The 25,499-nt window shown below is 29.5% G+C and overlaps 2 protein-coding genes across 6 annotated transcripts in view; both read right to left on the bottom strand.

Annotated features, from left to right (window-relative positions):
- Window positions 1-11,322, bottom strand: part of LOC105257070 (diacylglycerol kinase 1) — an 83,184-nt gene extending 71,862 nt beyond the window's left edge. For 2 of the 3 annotated variants that reach the window (XM_025414917.1, XM_011267433.3), the window contains exon 1: window positions 10,975-11,322. The gene's annotated coding sequence lies outside the window, so the exon portion shown is untranslated. The remainder of the gene's footprint in view (window positions 1-10,974) is intronic. The other variant, XM_011267432.3, reaches the window with a different exon arrangement.
- A 3,446-nt stretch (window positions 11,323-14,768) lies between these two features.
- Window positions 14,769-24,832, bottom strand: LOC105257069 (steroidogenic acute regulatory protein-like). 3 transcript variants are annotated; one of them, XM_025414930.1, is made up of 11 exons: window positions 24,625-24,832; window positions 22,081-22,369; window positions 21,441-21,521; window positions 21,239-21,316; window positions 20,987-21,040; window positions 20,603-20,735; window positions 20,148-20,362; window positions 17,761-17,925; window positions 17,509-17,613; window positions 17,249-17,424; window positions 14,769-15,160 (listed from the first exon to the last, which is right to left on the bottom strand). In XM_025414930.1, exons 2-11 carry the CDS (start codon window positions 22,321-22,323, stop codon window positions 15,091-15,093), a joined length of 1,320 nt encoding a protein of 439 aa, XP_025270715.1. In that variant the 5' UTR covers window positions 22,324-22,369; window positions 24,625-24,832; the 3' UTR covers window positions 14,769-15,090. The 3 variants fall into 3 exon arrangements, with proteins under 3 accessions (XP_025270715.1, XP_011265732.1, XP_025270714.1); XM_011267430.3 differs by lacking the exon at window positions 14,769-15,160 and adding an exon at window positions 16,722-17,161 and having other exon boundaries at window positions 24,625-24,830; XM_025414929.1 differs by lacking the exons at window positions 14,769-15,160; window positions 24,625-24,832 and adding exons at window positions 16,722-17,161; window positions 24,404-24,589.
- Between the last annotated feature and the right edge of the window lie 667 nt (window positions 24,833-25,499).

The raw sequence follows: 25,499 nt of genomic DNA, 5'->3' as shown, positions 1-25,499 counted from the left end.
TATTCTGTTGGAGTATGAATTCTGTAAAACGCAGTGGCCGTAAACTAAATGCCTCGAGGTTGTAAATAAAATAGAAAAGACCATGAACAAACTAATGAACCAGCAATGCTGATGTTATTGGTACTGAAGCTGGAGAAGCGTGTCAATCATTTTCTTTGCGATATAACGTTAAACCTTTTTTAACGCAGCTAGAGCACAGTTTCAAATTAACGAACGATATATTAATCAAGAATTATAATATAATAATATAATAATATAATAATATAATAATATAATAATTCCTAATATATTATTATGTGAAATTTGCAAATTTCAAGTTTGTATATCTCTCTCGCTCTCTCTTTTTCTGCGTCAAAAACGAAAGCAATAACATATATAAGTTTCGGCGACGAGAGGAATATCTTTCAAGCAAGCTATTCCTTCGAATGATATCTATTAATGTTGAAATAAGCTGCAAATTCTCGACTGAGATATTGCCTAATCCCTCGTAGTGCACCAAAACGAGGGAAGCGGACACGCTTCGTTCGAATTAATGTTCGACCGTGTCTTGGAACGCGCTCCGCGCGCAAATAATTTAACTCGGGCAACGGGGAAGAGGTAAGTTATTTCAAGAACCCATGCGCGAAGCCAAGGTCTGATCCTGAAGGAGACGTGACTGCGGGGTGTTAATGCTCAATGGCCGATTTGCTATTGTCACTGTATAGGCGCCACGTCGCGCCGTTGGAAGCGGAATTTTTCACCGGCAGCTCTCTCCCTCAAAGTCATAAAGCGCAGCACATCTCGGAGGGAGCTGCATCGCTTTTTATCCCCTCTGAAGATAAATTATCGCCGATATCATCTGTCGCTTTTGCGATATCCACGACAACGAGAACTGGAAAATATCCGTGTACGTGTCCTATCGTACATCGCTGAGAAATAATTAATGAGCGATTAATATCGCGCGGAATAAATGGATAGATATACAATGGACCAATATATGAAGCTACCTTGACCGAGCTACCTTTTCTTCAGTTTACAAAAAAAATGCAAACTGATATGTATAATGATTAGTATTATAATGTCTAATCGAGTTGACGCAAGCAAGATCATTTAGAAGAAATATTATAATTTAGCAGAAATAATTCGCCAAAAAACACAAACTTTTTTTTAAATAAATAAGAGAGAGAAAGAAATAATTAACTATTGATTTTTTTTGCCAATGTAAAATTTCTTACATAATACGTACTATTTATAGTGGAATTATATACCCATATTGCTGAGCGATAATTACCGTAACGAAAACATTAAATAATCCCTCGGTATGTTCGATACTTTAAGGCTGGCATGTTCCATGACGAATGAAATTATCGACGTGACGGTAGATATATATGCGAGACGTATTAAATTCCAGCAGCCATATCGGCATCCTCGAAATGTTCGATGTGCGTTTTCGTACACGACCGCGGCAAAAGCAGATCGTAATCGAAAGCAAAGGCAATCGTCTATGTGGACGTATTTTCCGGACGAATTTTCCGCGTCACCGAGGAAGCAAACCTTTTAAGGTGAATCGAGAGACGCATCTCGTACACCTCGTATCGCGTCGTTTCTCCCCTCGCGAAAATAAATTGCGACTGATAACACATCTACCCTTTCGCGATACGTTGAGCAGGCGATTGGACCGCACAATGATCTTAAGCGGCGATGCGATAAAAAATGTGGTTTCATAGAACGAGAAAATCATGGGGGCGTCGACCTGAAAATTTTGTAATTATTTATATAGCTATCTTAGCATCCATTTAGTTCCCGGATATTCAAAAATATCAGCAGAAACAAACGCGCTTCTAAAACGATATAGCACTTCTACTTTGCAGGAAATACACAGTACAATTATATGTTTCTTCTTATTCTTTTTTTAACTCTATGCAGCTACGATGTAAATTCATTCTACATAATACATACAAAAAATATATTTTTTTTCTAACATTTTAACGCTCTTACGATTTAATTATCTAATGATTTAATTATTTAATGTACTTATTGCTGTCTTTACTATTTTAATTTAGTTTGTTGATTAGTTTATTGATAAATTGTGAATAATCTGCAGAATGTCAAATCATTGGAAATTATCGTTACAAATTCAATTGACTTTGGACTAACGCAATTACCTTGTAATGCTATCGCCGAACGCACAAGATTTATTTCAAGCAGCTTTATTTAGAGAAATTCATTGCATTAGCCCTCGACTTGGCCAACCGAGAGACATGTGTAAGTGACTGAAAATTTTGGCAATCAGCGTAGACATGCCTGTCGTACACAGCTCGTGCATCAAATGGCACGTGTTCAACGTGGCGTGACAGACGGAAGTAGAATCGTTGATGATCGTTGACATTCTGAATTGACAATACAAGAGAGGCGGCAATTCGAGCACATTTTATTAATATTTGCAAACGTGCAATATAATTATTATCTTCTAATCATGTGCGATATGAAATAATAAATATCAAGTTTAATAACAAAACGTTTAATAATAAATTTTTGCGAGAGACAAAATCATATTCTCATTAAAGAGATTACATATATTAATTACAATTATAAATTAATCCTGAAAATAAATGCGGAAGAAATTCACAGAACCCATTTATATATAATATTGAATGTTTTCAGTTTTATAAGAAAATTAAGCTTTTTTAAATTCTTATAATTATCTGATTCAACAGATGATTCAAAAATAAAATTAAATGAAACAATATAATTATGATGTATATGTAGGATGAGATAGAGTCGCGATGGAGTTCTCTACTCCAAGCAAAAGAAATATACCAAGGAAAGAAGGGTTCCGTGAAGGATAGGCAGCTGTGAGCTCGCGTCCGATCTGTAAGTGATATATACTACTGCGAGCCAATAGACAGTTAATCAGAATGTATAGTAGTCGGAGAGAGACGAGGATATCACCATCTCTTTGCCTGAATTCGCAGATACGTGTATGTATGCGTGTATATACATATATCGCAGACAATTCTAAGAAAAATGTAATACCAGTCCTTTATGCCGCTTTGAAGGAACACAAACGATCCCGCGAATCCATTGTGCTGCCTCGCGGCTATAATCATGCCGTGCTGGTTTGCACAATACGTCGACAATTGCCTGTCAATCGAACCCGCATAATCGATATGCAGCGTAATAACCAATGTCCCGCGATACAAAAGCGCGAGATTAAAAAGCCGTCAAAGACGCTTTTCCAAGGAACGAGACGTACATGTAATGTAAAAAGAAGATGCGGAAACATTCGCGCGAAATCAAAAATTCTCCTCGGCGGTAATAACTCGACGAGACGCTTCATCCTGCATTCGCAGGATTGAAAATATCGCAGTTCGATCGATCGACGTTTTCCTCTCCCGTTGCGTTTATTCTCGCGTTCGTTCGCGTAATGTCGCGCATGGTCCTCCCCATTTCGCACAAACGCTGAATTCTCACTTTCAGTGTAAAACCGTTAAATGAATATACATGGCGCAGCGTTTCCTTAAATTTTTTATACCGCCAGAGCGTGACCTTTCCGCGATTTATACGAGTCCGCGTAAATTTTAAGGATGCAACCGACCAGCACATGCATCTGGCACGTTGCACGTACACTCACACTCGCATCAAGCGAATACGATACGTATTTTCACGAAATAAATCGTTAAAGCTACTACTTTTCCCGGTGTTCAGCTTCTCATGTTACCCGAATTTTGGAGAGGTCCAGGATTGTAACATAAACCGGGCAAGCAGTGCTCATCTATCTCATTATTCCTCTGATTTTCTCGATCTTCTCTAATTATAATATTGTGTACGATTCAGATGCGAGAAATTTAAAATATATTCTTTACGAAAAAATTATTTAATTTAATTATTCAATTATCACTCCTCTTTCGCTTTTAAATTTCTCCTTAATTTTTTCCTTAACTGTTGTAAAGTTTTATGAATTTAGTACGGTCTTCTAAATTATAAAAAAAATTTATACTTTGAATTTCAGAGATTGAGAGAATAAATTAGATGTACATGTATTCGACATAAAATATGGAGAGATATATTTTCACATATGTAAAGAATACTTTTAACTTCATGATATTTTAGAAAATTGTAGAATAGATAGAATATTTCTCTTAGATTGTTTCAATGTAAAATAACACTAATCAAATAATATTCCAATTATCTTGGCTAATACTATTGTCATAACTGCAGGATAGAAGTGAAAATAGTTACATGTGATGAGCTCATTAATGCACGTACGTATCATGATAGGCAAGTTACTGTGACCGCTGGCGACGACAGTAGGTTGGCGTTAATGATAGTTTCTACAGGTGGTCGGTTGGCATCTCTCGATGTCAATGGCATGCATCTAACTCGGTTACCTCGTATTCTACAAGTTATGAAACTGCTGGCAATAATACGCAAAATAATAATCTCGATTCAACATGAGAAGCTTCTTACGTAAAGACATAAATAACCGGGAAATAAAATCTATTATTGTGATGAAGTTTATCAACTTTCAAATTATATCAAACTTGGAACCGTTAGTTCGTTAATTTTTTTTCATTGTATATTATTGAATTCGTCATGTATGTGCGGAATACGAATATATACGAGGCTACTAATGATCATATTTGATAAGACTTTCATCAATCTAAGAATTCAAACGATATTTTATGCAAATGTAGAATTTTTATTATGCTACGAAGGATAATTATTTTTAGATATATTATTTTGCGAAATATATTGCAAAATATTTCTTCAAATAAATGTATAATAATTTCTGTGAAATATATATAAAAAATTTCTAGCGACAGCTACCAAGAGAAACGATAAAACGATTCTTTTCAAAAGCCACACAATAGTACCAGATGCACTTTCTTGCATAATATAATTCACCGTTCGAGTGCACAATGTGCTTTTACCGTCGCACACACATCCCTAGAAATGCAATTTTATTTATATATTGGCGTACTAGAAATGCGATACGCACTCGTTGTATTGTCTTTGGTAATTAAGAGACTGTCGGAATATTGGCTGTACATCGTATATCGAGTTTGACAAGTTTAATCTCGAACTTCTATCCGAACCGTTATATTCCCTTTGCCCCTTCGATGTGTTCGCTGACGCATTGTCAAAATTACGTCACGTTTCGTTGTGCCCTTCGGACATTTGCGGCGACATGTTCGCCGACGCATTGTCAAAATTATACATCATATCTCGGTCTTCAACGAGGACCATACCGGCGACACGACGGATAGGCACGTGCATGGTACATGGTACATGGGAAAGGGATGGGAATGGGCGGCACGTCACACTGAGCTCGTACGTCGTCATGGTAACGCATCCTCCGTTGGTTGACCTTGAGCAAGGTAGGATGAGGAGCTCGGAAAGGGTGAAGAAAATGGGGCGAAGGGAAAGAACGAGATAAAGGAAGAGAGGAGACAAAGGAAGAGAGGAGACAAAGAAAGAGAAAGAAAAGGGATCGGAAAAGAAGGGCTTCTCGTCGCGCGATGAAAGTTCTCTGTCGGAGAGGCACCGTAAAAAGGATTAAGGAACATAAAGTCAAAAGGGACTAACAGCCAGTTTTATGAACTATATAAAGGGGTTTTGTTTTCCCTTTTATTGAATAAATCAACCGCGCGGCGCGCGATCGCTGCAAATGAAGCACGTTAATGAAGGCAGCAAGCTTCTGCCGTGAGGCCCATTGTTCTTAACGCGGTTAAGCAATCCTGAATACGGAATGTTGAATGTAGAATCTGATGCAGTCAGTGTTCGATATTCGCGGTATAAAAGCGGATTCATTTCGGTCCATCTGTTCCCATATTCAGTGGCAAACTGGTTCTACTCGTAAATTTTTTTTTATAATATAAAGTACATGATTAAATCGCGATTAGATTTGGAATTCATTTCGATCTCCGGGGATTTTCGTAACGATATCTATTATCCATGAGAATTTTACTCGTACGTGAGAAATGTAGACGAGATACGAGAAACAAACGTAGGAATAATAAGTTTCATTATCATATTTAACGCTAAATACTTTATATGAGCCCTTGAATTTTGAGTGAGTAACGATCGAGCTTTTACACGCGGAGCTGCTTGAAATTCCGGTCTACCTGTAGAAGACAATCGCTTACAAACGCGTCGAGCAGAGAATATAATTAAACGATGCATATTCATAGAGCCATACGACCGTAAAAGTCACATTCACTTCTACGTCACGTAAAACTGATCCCAACCGGTAGAATCCTAGATTACGCGTTATACAGTTTAAATTTTCATCGCACCGGATGCTAGTTAAAAATCCTAGATACACATTCGATATGCCTAATTTAACGCTACATTTATAATAGACATTTCTCACAATGCCTGTGCACGATTAAATCTAGATTCTGACAATGGTTGATGGAAAGGATATTTGTACTGAAAAGTATGTTTCAACAGGTTGTTGATTCTGTACTCTCTACTTTTCTCGTTTTGAATCATCGTAAAAAATGTCAAAAAAATTAATTTACGCATAATAAAATTTCTTGCAGCATGTTCTATTCATATTAATCCTACATTTCTGAAGATAACGAAATGTTGAAAAAATTGCTCTTTGCAATTTATTAAAATAATCTCTTAATACTGTGAATGATATAAAGAACTGTTATTGAATTGAATTAGTTGAAAACATTTACGAGCTAAAACATAAAAAAAAACTGTAGAAAAATGCGAAATAAATTCGTTTATCAGAATATCCATCTTTATCGACGGATTTAACTGCCGATTATTCGTACCGGATAGCTCAAATGCGTTAATACTACGATTATTTCGTATACAGTGTTCGTAAAATACTATAATACTGTACAGAATTGTACAGCTTTTGTAAATGTCCAATGTTTTTCATCGTATCTCACATCGAAAGCTGACTATTATTTCGAGTAGCGTTGCAAAAATATCGCAGAAATAGATGGATCTTCTTATGCGCTTTAATTCTTTCGATGAAACATTTTTGCAGAAAAAAAATAAAAATATCCCTACTTTTGCATTTTCTTGCACGCATTCTTTCTCTTTCTTTCTCTCTCTCTTTTTTATATCTTTGCTTCTTATATATTTGCTTTTTTATATATTTGCTTCTAATTAAATACAATCAAATTACTTCATTTTAATAACGAGAAGTTTATAATTTTGCATGAATGTATTATTAAAGTATACTATTATTCATTTATTTGCCGAAACAAAATAACTTTTTATGCAGTAAATCGGAATAATTTTTGCAAAGTTAGGATCTTTTGTGAGTGCAGGTTTATTTTTTAATTTTCCAAGCTAGAAATCAAATTATTTCGAAATCACGAAATATTTAGAAAGAGATTTGTGTTCTGTTTCTTTCGATGATTCGCAATCGAGATAAATAGACAGCTGAATCAACAACCTGTTGAAACACGCTTTATAAGCGCATATGTAAAAAAGGATTTCTATCGCAAGAGCAGAATCTTTCATTCACGATGATGACAGTTGCCACTTGTATACGTTTTAAATGTACACAATTCATCAAGACGATTGTATGTATGAAATATACGAAAAGCACCAAAGAATGCAAATTAACACAATATGAAACGAATAAAAAAAAAAGTGAATCTGTAAAACCTCAATTATAAAATTTTTATAAGAAATAAAATAAAACAAGCTATAGTAAAGACACAGACTAAATATTACGTTTAATAATATATATTCTTATTGCTATTACTTTCGAAATTACATACATTTATTGCCACTCGCGGTTGAATTCATTAAATAAGCGATACTGCTTGATTCGAAATGAAACTTGGCTTCGATATAACCGCGATTTACTGCGCATAAAAACTTGCATTTCTCACTCGTTGACGTCTCTTGTGTTCCACGACAAATATAATATTTCCCGCAAAATGACGAAGAGATTTCGAATACAGGTATTTATTCGCAAAACCCGGAGAGATTAGTTTTGAATTAAAGCCAACTTTAAATTAATAGTCCGTTTGCCGGAAGACAACAAGGATATTTCATAAACTATTACCATGTGCTTGACAGATGCACCGACTATTATTCTTCAAAATCGACTGCCCGATTGATTGCAAAAATTTGCAGGGTATTTCGGATATTGGTTTTAAGTGCGAAGGATTTGAAACGACATATTAATCGCTTGAAATTTTTTCGCTGAAACCTATTTGCCTGTAAATGTAACAAGTAAATTGCATTTACATGCATTTTGTATGTTTCTCAGTTTAAATAAACGTCGCCGAATTCACTCGCTTTCTCATTAAGCATTCAGCTCCTGAATTCCGTGGATGCTGAATATAATTGGAAGATTTAAGTCGCTCGTACGCGCAATAGAAATTTTATTAATATGGCATTTGTCGGCATTATTTCATAAAATTATGTTAGAATTTCCTAGTTCAAAAATTTAATCTTTCATATCATAAACATCGAAAATAATAAAAGTAAATTAATATAAGTGCTATTACAATTCTTCAAAATAATTATAATTTAAAAGTGAAATGTGTATGTGTGTGTGTGTATGTATATACACATTATTAATTAATTAAATTTTCATTTAATAAAATTTCGTAAAATTTATTAAATTTTCATTTAATAAATTTTACGAAATTTCGTAATTTTCATTTAATAAATTTTATATATTAAATAAATAAATATATATATATATATATATATATATATATATATATAAACGAATAAATTCACTAAATGAATTTCTATTATCTAATTCGCATTATAGATCAAATCCACAGCACAATTATAAATAAAATAAAAATTTATAAATTCATAGTGTTTTATTGATTACAATTAAAATGGAAGAACCGTTTGTTATCCAAACCGTATAATGTATCGCAATTCTCGTTGATAATACAAAAGCCTGGTCAAATATCACAGAAATTTAACATTGATTTTTGATTTTCCATTCATCGCATTCAACCGTACACTCGTGGAAAGTCGACAGGACAAGTTGTACAATAGAATCGTATGAGACCTCTGGACTCTTTTGTAAGTTACTATTATACGAAGTTGCAGTTTTAAACTAAGTTATCAAGCTGCGGAAACGTGGAGACACTCGCTTTTTCAAGCTCACTGCGATGTTAATGCATTCGAAACCACGGGATTCTGCCTTTCGCAGCAAAACGAGGACATCGCACCGCAAGTCGCGTGCGAATATATATACTTATACATACTTATGTATGTTATGTGCATATAGTATAACACCTCTGTGAAGGTCAAAGGGTAGAAAGGATTTTCGACAAAAGGGCATGGAATTGCAGCTTTGTTTCGTGTAATCGCGAGCTGAATTTTGAATGTTCACCAATTAAGCATCTGACAAAAGCACATATTTGATTTTAAAAAATCATTAATTATTTAAATTGAATCGAATGGTGACTAAATGTCATATCAAGGCTGAGAGAGCCATCAAATAACAATAAATTCGTAATGATTTTGGAGAATAATTTTATTCATCAATTTTATTCATTCGATTATGTTATTTGTTATATTAATTGAAGAGATGCAACTAAAATGGAGTGAAATATACAAATATATAAGTTTGAAATATACAAATTTAATACTTTTATTATTATTATTATTAATGCATAATTTTTTTGATAAAAAAGAATTTTCGATGATATAAAAATTTAGAAATATCTTTTGATTTTTAGATATAATATATAATTTTAATATATTTTTAGATATAATATATAATTACATATTAGGAATATATTATATCAAAACATACCTCAACATTACGTGATAGTTAATGAAAGTGTAATAAAGTAAAAAATTTTTAGGCAATTTAAAATCGATAATTTTCTCCAGCAAAAATATCTAAATTCAATTAGTAATTTTTAAGTAATTAGAGATTAAAAATCAAGGGCTCACTTTTTTCGTATATACTAAACTTCACAAAATAGATAAAATCATATATATATATATATATATATATATATATATATATATATATATAAATGGTTAATTTCAAATAAATCTTATATAAAATTTCCATTTGATAGTCTTATTATATAAAATTAGAAGCCTGTAATGTGTGAAATATTAGAAAGTGATATTGATGATCTAAGTTAATTACTTTTAATATGCGAGATAATTTCATTATTTCAATTATTTTTCCTAAATTATAATATTGTTCTTGTCTATAATATGATTGAAAACAAACAACACGACCAAGTCTAATATCAATTGTAAGATGGATGCAAATATTGACGCAAATCATTTTGGGAATAATTCATTTTAATGTACAAGGTGGAGATATTATAATAAGATTAATGATTGTATATATATATCTAAATGTGTATAAGAAACTCACTGAAATATTTCCAAGTCTTATTTAAATAATCTTATATCATGTTATGACTAAATTATCAGTTTAATGATTTAATTTCTAATTCTTATTAATTTTTATCAATGCAAATACTTATCGTTTAAAATTTCACGGCAAATTGTTTTCTCTAATCTGTTTCTTTTATAAAGATAAAATATATTCAAATGAGAAATAAAAAGAATAATCTTGCATATAATATCTCTGACAAATTTGTATATAAGAAATATAACTTCTTTAATGGTTTCGATTTTAGAATAATATATTTACTTTCTCTAAAAAAAACCATCTTTACTTATTTCTTATATCTTTATATTAATCATAGAGCCACGATTGCACTCTTAGAATGTATCAGATTCAAATGAGTAGGCATCGCATAGCTAAGAAACATATCTGGTTTTACATTCATATGATAAAACGTAACAACCGATTGTGTTGAAGTGCAAGTAATCGAATATGAATATAATTTCTGCGATTTGATTGAACGAATGAGAGAGGCTGTAACAACCGGCATCGCAACGGACGCATGTCAGTCTTGCGAAGTCTCGAAATAAATAATAATAAAACGAAGGAAGAATGCGTGATAAGGTCCTAGAAAAGATAAAGATAAACGACAGTATATTTACCATTTCCGCGCCATCGTACCGACTCGGAGACGCTCCCCAGGTGTGCCGCTCTCACATCCTCGCTATCCTCATCGTCTTCAGCCGGCGCGTCGTCAACGAGAAAAAAACGAAACGCGCTAAATTATCAATCGCACGCGGTAATTTTAATTACCTATTAATAATAAATCGCCGACCGGTAAATCACACCGCGCGAGCGACTCGTACGAATCTCTCTCCCTCTCTCTTTCTCCCTCGGGTGGAGGGAAAGGAAGGACTGCTCTCTCGAAATCGCCAGACGCGACGGCGCGACAGAGACACTACGCGAGATGCGCACACGCGTGAAGCGCGGAGCCGACTGGCTCGGCCCGCCCGCCGCGATCTCCGGCCCCTGCGTCAGCGCCACCTGCTCCACACGGATGCTGCCCCTGCGGCCGCCGGTCGTCCGCCCGCACAAAGATCACCCTCATCTCTCGCACTGACCTGCTTGCAACTGGTGCGAAACCGACTGAGCGTGGAAGTGGCCTTTTTTTTAGACGATTTCTAGTAGAGCGAAAAATGGGGGAAGTTTCAGAGCGTATTGCGTCCATAGTTTGCGCTTATTAAACTTGAAAGATTAGTGATTGATCCTTCCTGTCATGTTCCAGCTGTAGTTCCAACTCAAATGAAATATACATATGTGTAAAATGTGTAGAAATAATACATTTATATTAATGCTGTTTAGTATTACATTAATTGATAATATATATTGATGATATATTAATCGATAATATTGTATATATTATATACAATAATATATACAATATGATATATTGATAATATATATATACATATATGTGTATAATATATATATGATTGTATATATGAATAATCGAGTTTTAATACGATGATAATAGTCAAATTCGAAGTGATAAATTTTAAATTACATTTTAAAATTTATGAAACGTCTATCAATGTTAATAATAATAAAAAAGTTTTTTATTGTTAAAAAATAGAGTATTTTAAGGGTCCATTAGTCAATCACTGAAAAACGAGGAAGATTCTCAGTTTTTATTCGTTAAAAAGATACTAGCCAATTTTAGATAATTTGTAACCGTGTTCAGTGGTATTTACCATAATCTTTTTATATGACAAGTTTTTGCCCTTCATCCCATTTTTCTTTCATTTTGCATATGTATGAAATATTTATAACGATCGTACGTACAGCATATATTATTATGAAGATGAAAATTTAGCACTTTTCAGTTTTATACATACCTTAAATATGTAAATCATATAAAAATTATAATTATATTATTATTAATTATATAATTATAAAAATTAAACAAAGAATTGATCATTTTTATATTTGTCAAAAGAAAAATTATATTTATATTTTAATATACGCATTCTCTGTTTCTCTCTCGTTTATATAATCAGCACCTAATATTAGCTTTCACATTTTATAATATTACCATTTTATAGTACTTTTAAAATTTTTACTTTTATTTTCTATTGAGAAGTTTCTTTTTCTTATACATACTATATTGGCATATCTTTTGTCAACGTATTTAATTCTCCTATATTTTTATTACGATAAAATGATTTATTTATAATAAATATTATATCACTATATGAAAAGAATTTTATAGAGGTTTCAAAAAGCCTTTGTGCTTTTGCCACTGAGTTGTTGACTACATAATCAACAAACAAATGTTTTTGTTATATAAAATTGTTGTCATTTTTTGGCAAAGTATCTTCCAATCATTAATAAAAATAGAAATTAAAAATAAATAATTAAAAATTAGAAAAATAATAAAAATTTGATATAATAACGTTAAATTCTATAATAAATCCAAATATATATGTTATGTCTATTATATAAGATTAATTGTGCAAAAGATGACATATGATATTTCAAAAGAAATATGAAGAGTATGTTTCTTTTTTTTTCTCACATCAATATACATTATATAGATAAAAATATTTATTTTATTTTATTAAAGTATTATTATTTTCTTAAATTGTAACATATTTAAAATTCCTTTTGTGTTAAATTTTAAACGACAAATATTACGTGTCAATAACGATAATTTTTGCGATTTATAATTGAGTGCGAATAACAAACTGGCAACTCAAATACAGATTGCACTTCACACTGGCTTTACAAAATATGTGTGACGAATTGCAGATGACGTTTGACTATAACAATTTACCATGCTGACCATACATCCATATACATCTACATACAATTCGTAATGTGTGCCTATTGTTCGCATACATGTCGCACTCGCAATAATTGGAATACATGTAACAATCTATGCTACAACCGTGAATTGGGCGTCTATCGATGTCACTCGGTCAGTAGATCTCTGCGTGTTCTGCATACAACGCTAATTTTGTAAATTAATTAATCGAGCGATTGATATATGCATATAGTACCAAATTTTCCAGATATGTATAACATAATATTATACAATGTATTATTTTTCGGATTGCGCTATTTTATAGAATAAAATTATAGAACTGAAGAGAGTTTGTGTAACATTTATATATTATGTAAGATCTCTTTTATTTCGTTTTATTTTACTAAAATATTTAAAAAATGTGCATTTTAGATTGCGATTTTTCTCAAAAATTTAATCAATATATATTAATATCTTCTAATTATTTATATTACGTCTAAAGATTATGCTTATTCATCATTCAAATATTATTAAATTTCAACGAATGTAAAAAATGCCTATGCAATAATCTTATCACATTTTCTATTATTTCTTTGTCTAGATGTAAATAAATTTATCAAAAATTAAGATAAGCTATTGTATAATTTTATATTTTAATAAATCAGTATATATACATAGATGAAGATAATGAGTGAAACTCCACGTGTATCATGATTGCTTTCGATTATACAGGATGTCATGTATGAAAGATTAGATAGTATGCGAAACTTTAACGCTTAACCAGATGTGGCAAAGTTTGCATTGCTTTAATACATTAGCATTTATAAAAGAAATCATATTGAGTTTAGAATTATTAATTTACTTTAATTTTCAATATCGAGAAATTCTATGAAGAATTATGTATTCTAATAAGCCAAAATACTATGTATTGCTAACAAGTACTTTGATAAAAATTGCAAACTCAGATTTATAGTATTTAAAATATTATAATTATATAATTTAAATTATAATTTTATATATTAGTTAAGAGTACGTAACAGTTTCTATGGATATATTTTCATTTTATATATATTAATAACATACTTTCCGGAATTTTCTAAAATAATGAATTTTTTAGTTGTTAAAATATCCTTCAAAATCCTATCCTTCAATATCCTATCATTTTCTATTTTTACGATTATTTAATCAAATTAATTATACTAATTGTAACTTTGCATGTGTTATATTTATATATTTAATGAAAAGATTTGCTTTTGATATTTTGATAATATGCACAGTATAAAAAGCAGCGAGTTTAATTATGTTTCATAATATTATTGTACAAAGCAATATCGCTATATAATCGTGTTGATTGATGCATACTAGAATACATGGATTCACTGCAATTACCGCTTCTATCCATTTTAGCATTTATCTTCGTATCTCCATTCTCATATACTACATACTCTCTTGGTGTGCAAATATTTGGATGTTTAGCAATTAACGGAGAAGATATTCAATAACTTATATATGGGAAATTCTATGAAGAACTGATGATGAGGGTGAACTTTACACAATCACAAATAAAGATTAAAATATTTTATTTATTTTGGATATTACTATATCTCGAGGATTAGAGAAATTCGACGCATTTAGGAAAAAGAACAACATATGCTCTTTCTTTGCTCTTTTATTGACTTATAGTATATATATGTATCTTTACATCCGGATCCACAAGCCGGATTTATAAAATCCACCTTCGATTATACTCTTATCTTATTCTGTTTAAACATCGTTCATTTATATAACATAGTACTGATTCTCATAGCAAATATTTCGAGCGAAAATGCAAGAGTGTATTGCACAAACAACAAAGGACACATACAAAACGACGATATTAGGGAAATTGCTATCATAATATATATATTATGAATATATAAAACAATGTAGAGTATTTATATATTTTTCTTGCATACGCATTCCATCATTGCATTTATTATATGATGCAAATCATATGTGAAATTGATCGTTGTGTCTTAACAATGTCAATCGTAATACACGAAAATCTGAAAACAAGATATTACGATTATATCTCACGTATCTCAAAAAAGGCGTCGTTATAAAGTCGAGAATAATAGACTATTATACATTAAACAGTTTAAAAGTTAAAAATATTATAGCAATACTCATCCCCCATACATTATGAGATCTTTCAACGATTGATATATTTATATGTACAACGATTTAATAATTAAACTTTATTTTTTTTTTAATTAATAATTTTAAAATATTTCTCAACAAACCATATGTGTAATTTCTCTTTGACTTACTATTAATTTTGTGAATTAAATTTCAATAAATAGGCCAATTTTTTCTTTTAGATTAGTTTTCTCAGTTATAAAAGTTCATTTTTTTAAATAAAAAAGAGACTATTAGCGTCGTTGTATTTGTTTCTCTAGTATATCACTACATTTTTGCTATTATCATGTATGTACGCCACAAAATTACATATTATCGATTACAAATACATATACGGAGATGAAAGCAATACAATTTTTTAATTAGATACATACTGTTAAATTTTCACTATTTTGTGTCGGAACACACAAATATATACTATTTCTCACAAAATTCCACAATTATAATCAGACAGAGCGGAAATCTCTATTGATGCTTGTAACATATATCTAATATTAATTCATGAAAAAAACTTGTCAGTAATAAATGTATGTAGGTATACATATTTTTTATAAACTTAATAAGGAACTCGAGATGCAATGTATGTGAGTTTCTTCATAAATGAAATATAAAATTAATGAAGAGTATAATTAATTATAATAATCTATTACATCTTTTCTTTAAAAAATGAAATGTTTTCAACTTTTATTTAATGTATGCTTCATTTAAATGCACATTATATATACAATATCAATACATTAGGCTTTCACGACCCTCGTGATCAGAGAAAAAATTTTTTAATAAATCTATAAAAAAAACAAATAATAAATTGCTATCTTAATATTTCTATAGCGTTTTTTATCACGACTTTGTCGTCTCGCAATACACTGTAGATACTATCATGTCACACTAAACGTATGTCACATTTCTCATGTATTATATACATCGTACATCAAAAGATACACTTAATCGAATATTCATAGGCACTTATACAAAAAGCACATAATATATTTCCTATTCCTATTAATTCTTTAAACTATTACCATTACTACACTTTATAAAAAAACAATGATTAGAATAAAATATAATGTTTCTTTTTCGTTCGAGATTATATCTATCGTAATTAATTTTGTGATAAAAAAAGTATATACACGCATACAATTCTTTTCATTAAATAAATTGTGATGTAGATGTTACATATGATGTAGATGATATCTATGTGCCATCGTCATCGATAAAATTCTTACAAAGTTAAATTAATGCAAAATAATTCATTTCTAAATATAATTGGAACATATGCATATATATATATATATAGATAAATTGTCAAATTATAATCATCTTGCATATATCTGATTTTAGATTTCTGTTCATAGTACATGAATTTTTATTATAGATCTATCTTGCATATTTTATATGCTTTTTATTTTAATTAGATACCAAATAATTCTTTAAAAAATTTTGTTTAGGAAAATGGCACCTTTTTTTCAACTGTGTGTTTAAAGCATATTTTCTAAAAGATCTATTATTATAATATTGTAATAATAAGAATTTCAATATTGCTCTTATATGTGCGTCAATATATATTAAACCAAAGATATATAAATCTAACATAGTATATCAAAGAGAGTAAATAGATAGATAGGGGTAGGTAATTCTATTTATCATTTTTATGAGCAACATTGTACTAGACTAATGGTTTCTGCATATCATCCAAATGTTTTCTTAAATATGTGATGAAGTCAATTAGACTAGTGGACATGGCTCTATCTACAACTGTTTGTGGTATCCACCCCTTAAGATTTGTATTTAAAATCCAGGTGAAACGACATTTGGCTTCTTCGTCAGACAAGTCTTCTGTTGCAAAACAACTTATACCATTTTCACCTCTTAAAAATATTTAAAATAGCAATTAATTCTCTTATAACTTTTTTATACACTAAAAAATATAATTTCTTTTAATGTTTCTCTCTTACCTAGTTATATTTGGACGTATCTGAACCAATGCCGTAGGGACAGATATACCACTGTTGATATAATAATCGCCGCATTTCTTACGATGTCTCAAGATAACAAAATCTCGCGCTGTGATGAGACCACCACCATAAGAACTTGTTGCTTGATAAACGATGTCCGTGTCTTCATCGATATTCTTAGAAAAGATAATTGTTGCAATATTAATAAAACATTATTTAATTTTAATTAAACAATAATAGAAAGAAAATATAAAAATTACCTCTAATTTTATCGATTCTGTCACAAGTTTGTTCCACAAAGGAAATTCCTCGATACCATCAAACAATAAATCTATTAATATACTAGCAGGCACGTCGATAATGCCCTGAAACAATTAAATAGCTTTTATTATTTCATAAAATGAGAAAATTTATTTATTTAGACGCACGTAAAGAAAAAGAAAAAAATTCTGCATTTTTTATTATTTATTAATTTATTTATTTTAATTTATGCTATATGTATGCTAACTTACAGTGATTCTCATGACCTTTCCATCTAATTTCCATTCTGATGGCAGCTGCATATAAGACACTTCGTCGCCATCAGTTGTTATAGTTTCGACCTTCCATTCTTTTGATGTTAATAAGTTGTAACAGTTTTGCAACATTTTAGATGCCCTCGTTTTATATTCGTCGATCTAAAAAAAAACCTTTTAATCTAACAACACCATATTTAGAAATATTTAAAATTCTTTTTCTAAGAAATGGAAATATATCCGTTTATAATAATATGAAATTTTAGAAATACAGCACTAATGCAATAATTAAAAAAGTATTGAATAAAGTAAATTTTTCAATTTGTTATTGCATTAATGTAAATTTTAAATGATCTGATTTGTTGCACTCTTTCATTAATAATTTATAATATAACGTGATATGATATTTCAATATTTTATACATATCAGAATGACAAAAATGATTTACTTTTTGCAATTTAATTAAAGAGCTACAAATCATATCATGTAAATCTGAAAATTAATGATTTGTATAATGGATTTAATGATAAATATTGTGTATGTAATATACTGGCAAAATATTGCAAATATTTTTATGTAATTTTGTTCTTATACACATCTCTTTTTTACAATATAAATTAATGCAAGTGTGTATTACAATTAGAATAAAAGTAGAATTTCATTTATATTTTCGATTAATTAAATTTTGTTTGTTCAAATAAATCTTTTTCTGCAAATTATATTTTGCTATTTTCTCTATTATCAAATTTATTTATAAAAGATTAATAGAGATTAAAAGATTTCATAAAGTAGTAATACATTGACATAAACAGACATATTCTTATTTTAGATAACTCACGAAAGACATTTCATCGCTCGTTGACGATTTTATCCAATTGTTTCTTGGGTTGCAACTATTCTCTATAGGCTTGGGCAAATACTTCAACGTATCACCGAGAAAGAACGGGCGTATGATCGTGCGTATAAAGATACGTATGTTTAACATATTTAGAATTAACATAATGTAACGAATAATTAACTAAGAGAAACGCAACCGCTTACAGATTAAAATTTAATATGACAGAACGCGTAGAAACAAGTCGATAATAAAGCATAGCCAACTAACAATAACCTTCATCTATATTTTTCTTATTCTCACCCCAGACTTTTTTGCTATCTCTTGCTGACTGAAAGATTATAGGACACATTATTATGTGTATTAAATATATTTCATAATATTATGGATATTTTCCTAAATAGATTCGACATTGATTATTTATACAAGATATTAATTATTTACATTAATCTTTATATTAATAACATGATTAGTACTCAGCATGTATTTCTAGAATTTAAAACATTAAATAAATTTATTTAAATTTTATATAAAGTGGAATAGATAACAATATAAACATAAATAGAAAAATGTTTTGTGGAAAATCATATATATATATATATAAAATAAAAATATTTTATATCGCAAAATTAATTTTATCAGCATTAGTAGAAACGCGCTATAGTAAAGTCAAACAGAATAGCAACAGAATAAAATTAAACAAAATCTTACTATATTATTAAATATTGTTCGAGAAAGTCTGTATCATATTATAAAGCCGTTAGATTTTAGTTTTCTCGAAAATTCTCGGACGGAACGTTATTTTTGCGGACAAAGGCAGATATTTTGATTTTTTTCGGGCTCTATGTCAAGAAGTCAATATCTAAATCAAAACAAATAGAGTATCGTTGTCGATTTACAATTAGTCGAAATAATCGAACTAGCTCGATGCCTTATTTGGATAATTCGCTACCGGGAGCCTTATTCCTTGTTTTCATATAGTCTCACTGTACCAAAAGTCATACGGAACACATGCGTTTATCGAGAAACGCGAAATTATGATATAAATTCTACAGTTTTACTTAACTTTGATCTTGATAAAGTTTAATTGTTCAATTCTGGATTGATATGACACGTGTGCTCTGTTATCTCCTCATTAGAGAGAGAGAGAGAGAGAGAGAGAAAGAGAAAGAGAGATATCGGTCAGCATTATATGGAAACATATATTTATTTTAAATTCTCAATTACTGATGCGATCTTAGATTTGATATGTATATTCTGTTATCTCTTTATTAATCTCTTCATTAGATATCAGTCGATATATGCGCATTTTAAATTCTCAGGAATATATTTATATTTATGTGATCAGTTAAAGGATATAATCGGAATCACACCCTAAATTTATACGATTTTATTGACAAATTGTATGCGTCAATTCATTTGTTTCTTATTTTCACAATCTTCTTTGATTGTATATGTTTATCTAAACATTCGTCGATGTCATTTTACCATTAATTTATGTTTTGAATCAATGATCAATAAGTAAATAAAAAAATTTAATTTTACCAACCTTATCAGGTGTAAGTTTTGCTAGAAACATAGATAACTCGCTGGACCTTGATAATCTTCTTGAGTCTTGCTTTTTGGAAATGTCTTCATCATCGGAATGACTTGGGGAATCCACAGGTGTAAAAAATGTGCTCATGTGATCGACGTTTGCTGCATATTGTCGTGATTCGGTAATGACGTTTTGTAGTAGAGGAGTTCTTTCTGTATCCGGGAAATCTAAATTCAAAATTTCTTGATATCTTTTTATGTTTTCTAATTAATGTGTGAAATTACAATCAAATTATAATGATCTCTCTTTCTCGATTTTACTTTATTGTGTGTTGACTAAATTGATCTCTTTTTGTAAAATATTAATTCATAATTAAATTTTCTACCTCACTACATCTTGTTATTCTTTATATTTTATTAATTATCGATTTAAAAAAAGGGAAAATTAAATCATTAAGAAAAGCTTACTTCGAATCCAATTTCTTGCTTGAATTTCCTGAGGTATCACGCGAAAATCAAAGAACCAAGCCTCCGCCCAGGATAACACAAAAGATGTTAAGATTAGCAGAACTTGAAATACTGGTTGATTAGCTGATGTCCACTGAAAAACACGATATATTATGAATTAAGTCAAACAAATTGATAAATAAAGATAATACCCAGCAAACACCAAATAATATTTATATAATTGTTAGTTGTAATTTCCCACTCAACAATATAACTGTTACATGTTATGCAGCAACAGTTACATAACATGTAACAGTTATATTGTTGAGTGGGAAATTACAATTAACAATTATATAAATGTTATTTAGTGTTTGCAGGGTACATAGATATTTCGGGAATATTTACATCAAAAAGAAAAACTTTTGCAATTAGAAAGGCACATGTTGTGGCAGTTGATATCTGTAAAATATAAAACCCTAAATTATTGTTCACATTACACATTATTGTTCACATTACAAATTTGTTAAAAATAATATTTTAAATAAAAAACTCGTTATGGGAAGTTATTTTATTTTTTTAAATTTTATTTTTGCTATTTAAGTCAAATAGTCTATTAAATTTTTTTTGTAAGTAAGTGATTAAAATAAATATACTCACAGCTACAATGATCCAGTGATTGAGATATAATAGCGCGTAAAAGAGCAACAAGACGGTGAACCTGCAAATTGCTGCCATCTGAGAAGATGAAATCCGTAAAATCTCTGCTCCCAATAAATAATGAAAAATTATGATGAACTGAATGTCACTGTCGTCATCCAGTTAATTAAGTTCATTGATGATGAACGACAGATATACTTACCACAATGTCAAATAAAGATGTCTTTATATGATAGTGTATCACCTGATTTAGGAAAGCTGTATTTAAACTTTCACCTGCAATCTGGAAATATAATAAAGATAAAAAATTTCATTAGAATCTCTTAAAAATGATCTTTGAATTATTTATTTAATTAAATATTCAAAGAGAAAATGAGAAGACTGAATAATATAAAATTATAATACAAAAAGAAAGCTCAATTAAACAAGACAAAGCTAGAAATTTGTTAAAAGACTGTTGAAACAAAGACATGAACAGAAATAAAAGGAGAATCTGCAGATATTGAAGTAAAAATATAAAGTAAAAAAAAGTAATCTCTAATAAAAATTTCGAATAAAAAGTAGTAGCAATCCAGATAACTAAGTGCAATTAATTATTATCATGTGCTAATAATAATACATACAACAATAATTGTTGGCAATATTGACAGCAATCTCAGAAACAGTTAGTTATTTAAACAGTTAGTTATTTAACAAGCAAGTTAACAGTTAGTTATTTAAAAAGCAAGTCGCATGCATTATATTAAAATGTTAAATTTGCAAGATAATATTTCAATCTATATTGATTAATATATGAATAATGTTTTGAATACGAGTAATGTTTTGATCGAGTTACAACATACCATTGTGCAAATGAGCCACATGAGAAATGTAAGAAGAAGATCGAAGGTAATGAAGAGACAAAAGAAACGCCTGACATTGGACATTCTGCCGTTATGCCGAGCTCCTGCAATCAAATCCTCGCTGAAGATAATATCCGGCGTTCTCGTCATACTATGTTGGGTAACTGAACTTCTTTGGGAGTTGATGGAGCCACTCAGTATGGCCTCAGCGGCCATCCTAATTTGTCTTTCATCTTCTGCCATTCCTCTGATACACTTTTGATATCGTCGTCGTCGTCGTAACGTCGACCTTTAAAGTAATAAAGTGATTATTAATTCTTAATATATAGTCACAATAATAATACTAGTACAATTCTTCATTTTAATTACTCTCGTTCTACATTTTTACTGTTTTCGTTTTAGAATCCATTTCATTTTAAATGCAGAAAATGTGCAGCTAAAATGAGTCTAACAAGTCAACAATAGTCAAACAATATACAGATATCCATGTTCTCCAAGAAGAGCAAATACTAAGATGTATTGAAGATGTAGACGCTGGATTGTATAATATGTATTTTGCCAACATCCGATGAATTCTTATAAATCCTACGTGCATAATATATATTTATAGTATTGTTGCATACATGAATAAACAATGATGTAAAGTATACTTTTTTGTATAAAATAGTATTAGAAATCCATTATTTTACTATATTCTTCTTTTATGTAAATATAATCTCTAGATATATTAAGTGAAATTTTTTTAATAAAAAATATAGAAATATTGGAAACAATATTCTGAAAAAATCAATGTTTCTTGTTCTTATTATAAATTTGCTTCAATTATTAACTATTATAATTTTCATATAAATAAGCAATAAATAATTTACATGGAATAAAAATATTTACGATATGAAAATAGAAAAAATAAAAATTTACATAATCGCAGGAAATTATAAGAAGTTATATTATAATTTTTCGTATAGTATAAGCATACAAATATAAATATACTTAACAAGGATACAAAATGTTTTGTTCTTTATAAAATCGTGCATATTTTTCTTTATGATTTCTTTTGTGCAACAATCTTTTCTTTTATCTACCTGAGCAAGTTCATTATTCATATTGTTAAATATTTGAAAAATATTAAAAATCAACATTATATATAAGTAATTATATATTTAATATATAGAGATATTTATATCTGTATATATCTTAGATATATCTATTCTCTCAATTGTGCGAACAATCGATATTTTATATCAAACTCGATAACGCTATGTACACATTAGACGTGATAGAAAATATACTTTATATGATATTTGCAATATTTAGTCTTCTGCTGAATAAGCTTTTTATAATTGCAAATAAAAATTACATTTATTAAAATATAATTTGACAGTATTATAAATATATAATTTTGACAGTATTATAATCATTATTTAAAATGTAATATAATTGAAATTTAATATAAATTGCAATTGTGTCTTAAAATATTATTTTTCTTTCTATTATACACATTTAATCTCTCTCTATTGTCTCAAAACATATCCTTCAAGTATTTAATCTGCGCATGTCTAAATCTAGATTTTCTATAAAATCTTTATCCTTTTTCTAAACTGATCTTTATGTTATTTTAATTTCAAAATATAACTATTTCATACAACATTAAATATTTAATTATTACATACACATACGCATATATACACATAAGATAATGAGATAAGTTGATCATCGTACTGCATGAAAGATAAATTGGCATTAGTTTTATATATATATATATATATATATATATATATATATGTATGTATGTATGTATGTATGTATGTATGTGTATATATACAATAAACTTCCATGAACAAGTTTGCAACTGAAATCAATGATAACATATCACTGTAACGATAGATTAAAATGGAATTGCTTATGAAATACATGGCTCTCTTCTTTCTTTTGTGAATATATATTATTATACTTAATATTTAACTCTTCAAAAAATAGCATTATGTGGAAATATTAATCATAGATGTAAGATTTTAGTCTCAATTGATATTTTTTCAAATTCTCTCAGTTTATTTTTAAAAATATATTTTTATCTTTTTTTCATTTTGCGTATGGATGTCTTTTTTCATTTTATTCTGTTATCAACACATTTAAAGTCCTGCTACGTATATAGAAATCTTAAAAAAAAAAAAAGAAATTATAAAACTGATATAAAACTTATATAATATATTGCTTTATATCGAATATTTTCAACATATGACTATATTGACTGAAAAAATAAGAGAAATATTCCGTTCAGATTTGATAAGCGGTATTAAAACGATAATTAATTCGACGTCCTAACCTCAACAAGTTTATAAGCAGTTGTTTATTTCGATTCACTTCGTCGAGGGACGCAGACAGGGGAATTTCAAGGATTGACGAAAGAACGAATCTTGCACATTTTTGCCATACAAAAACACATATTTAACGTCAAGCCAAGTACGCGAAGATAAAAGCATCGTCGTATCGCGTAGTAACCGATTATTTTCGCTCATGATTTTTTTTTCTCGTTATATCTCTTACCGTTTCGTAGCTGGGAGTGCTCATAGATGCGATCGCGCAGCAGAATTGTTTAACGAAATAATGTCACGCACGTGCATCGCGCGATACTCGCACCTCGGCTCCACTTCACACCACTGTATTGTATATTGTATTCCGTATCACCGAATATAAACAAGTGACAAGGGAGAACGATGACGTTTCTTCGGCGAGGCGAGCGTCGTATATACATATGTGTATGTGTGTGTTTTTAATGAGTCAGACAGCGCGCATCGACACACCTAACTTGACATGACATATATAAATATCTCTCTCATGGTCTCATGTGCGTATCATGAAAATGCAAAATCTATGATACGCAAGACACATTTCTTCATGCTAGCTGATAATACATTACAAGAAAAGTACCTTATTCAATATATATTATTTCCAACCTAATCATTTACTATGTCTGGATATATACATCTAGCACATAAATCTAAAAGATAACTGGAAAAAATATCATGCAATGATATAAATATGTGGATAATTATATAAAATTACGACAAATTATAAGGTTTTTTTCTTCGTTGTACATTTAGATTTAATTTAAATTAAATAAGTAACAAAGATGTATTAATATGAAGCATTTGCTTTATATTTATATTAAGTATAGTAAAAGCTATATAAAGTATTCTAAAAATATATATATGTAAAAAGAAAATAATAGCTTAGTAAAATTAGCTTAGTATTGAAGTTTTTGTTCGAATTGGCGTTTATACTATGAAATAATATAATTTTTAATATTTATACAAGTACATATGTTATCTGTCATTTTACATTAATAATATAAGACAATATATCCTAAATAAATGCTTATAATACATAGTCATGTAGATTTTATATAGATATGATTTTAA

This window comes from Camponotus floridanus, unplaced genomic scaffold (assembly GCF_003227725.1).
Source record: "Camponotus floridanus strain SB8 unplaced genomic scaffold, Cflo_v7.5 scaffold91, whole genome shotgun sequence".
Classification (NCBI taxonomy): domain Eukaryota; kingdom Metazoa; phylum Arthropoda; class Insecta; order Hymenoptera; family Formicidae; genus Camponotus; species Camponotus floridanus.
This window is presented reverse-complemented; position numbering and strand designations above follow the sequence as displayed.

What these genes read in the sequence shown, in the direction of transcription:
- LOC105257069 (XM_011267430.3), bottom strand. Translation starts at nt 22,323, where the DNA reads ATGGCAGAAGATGAAAGACAAATTAGGATGGCCGCTGAGGCCATACTG. An exon ending in CAAAACTTACACCTGATAAG is followed by an intron (nt 17,926 to 20,147) that starts GTTGGTAAAATT and finishes GTTTTTTTTTAG; the next exon opens with ATCGACGAATATAAAACGAG. An exon ending in CAGAATCGATAAAATTAGAG is followed by an intron (nt 17,425 to 17,508) that starts GTAATTTTTATA and finishes ATCTTTTCTAAG; the next exon opens with AATATCGATGAAGACACGGA.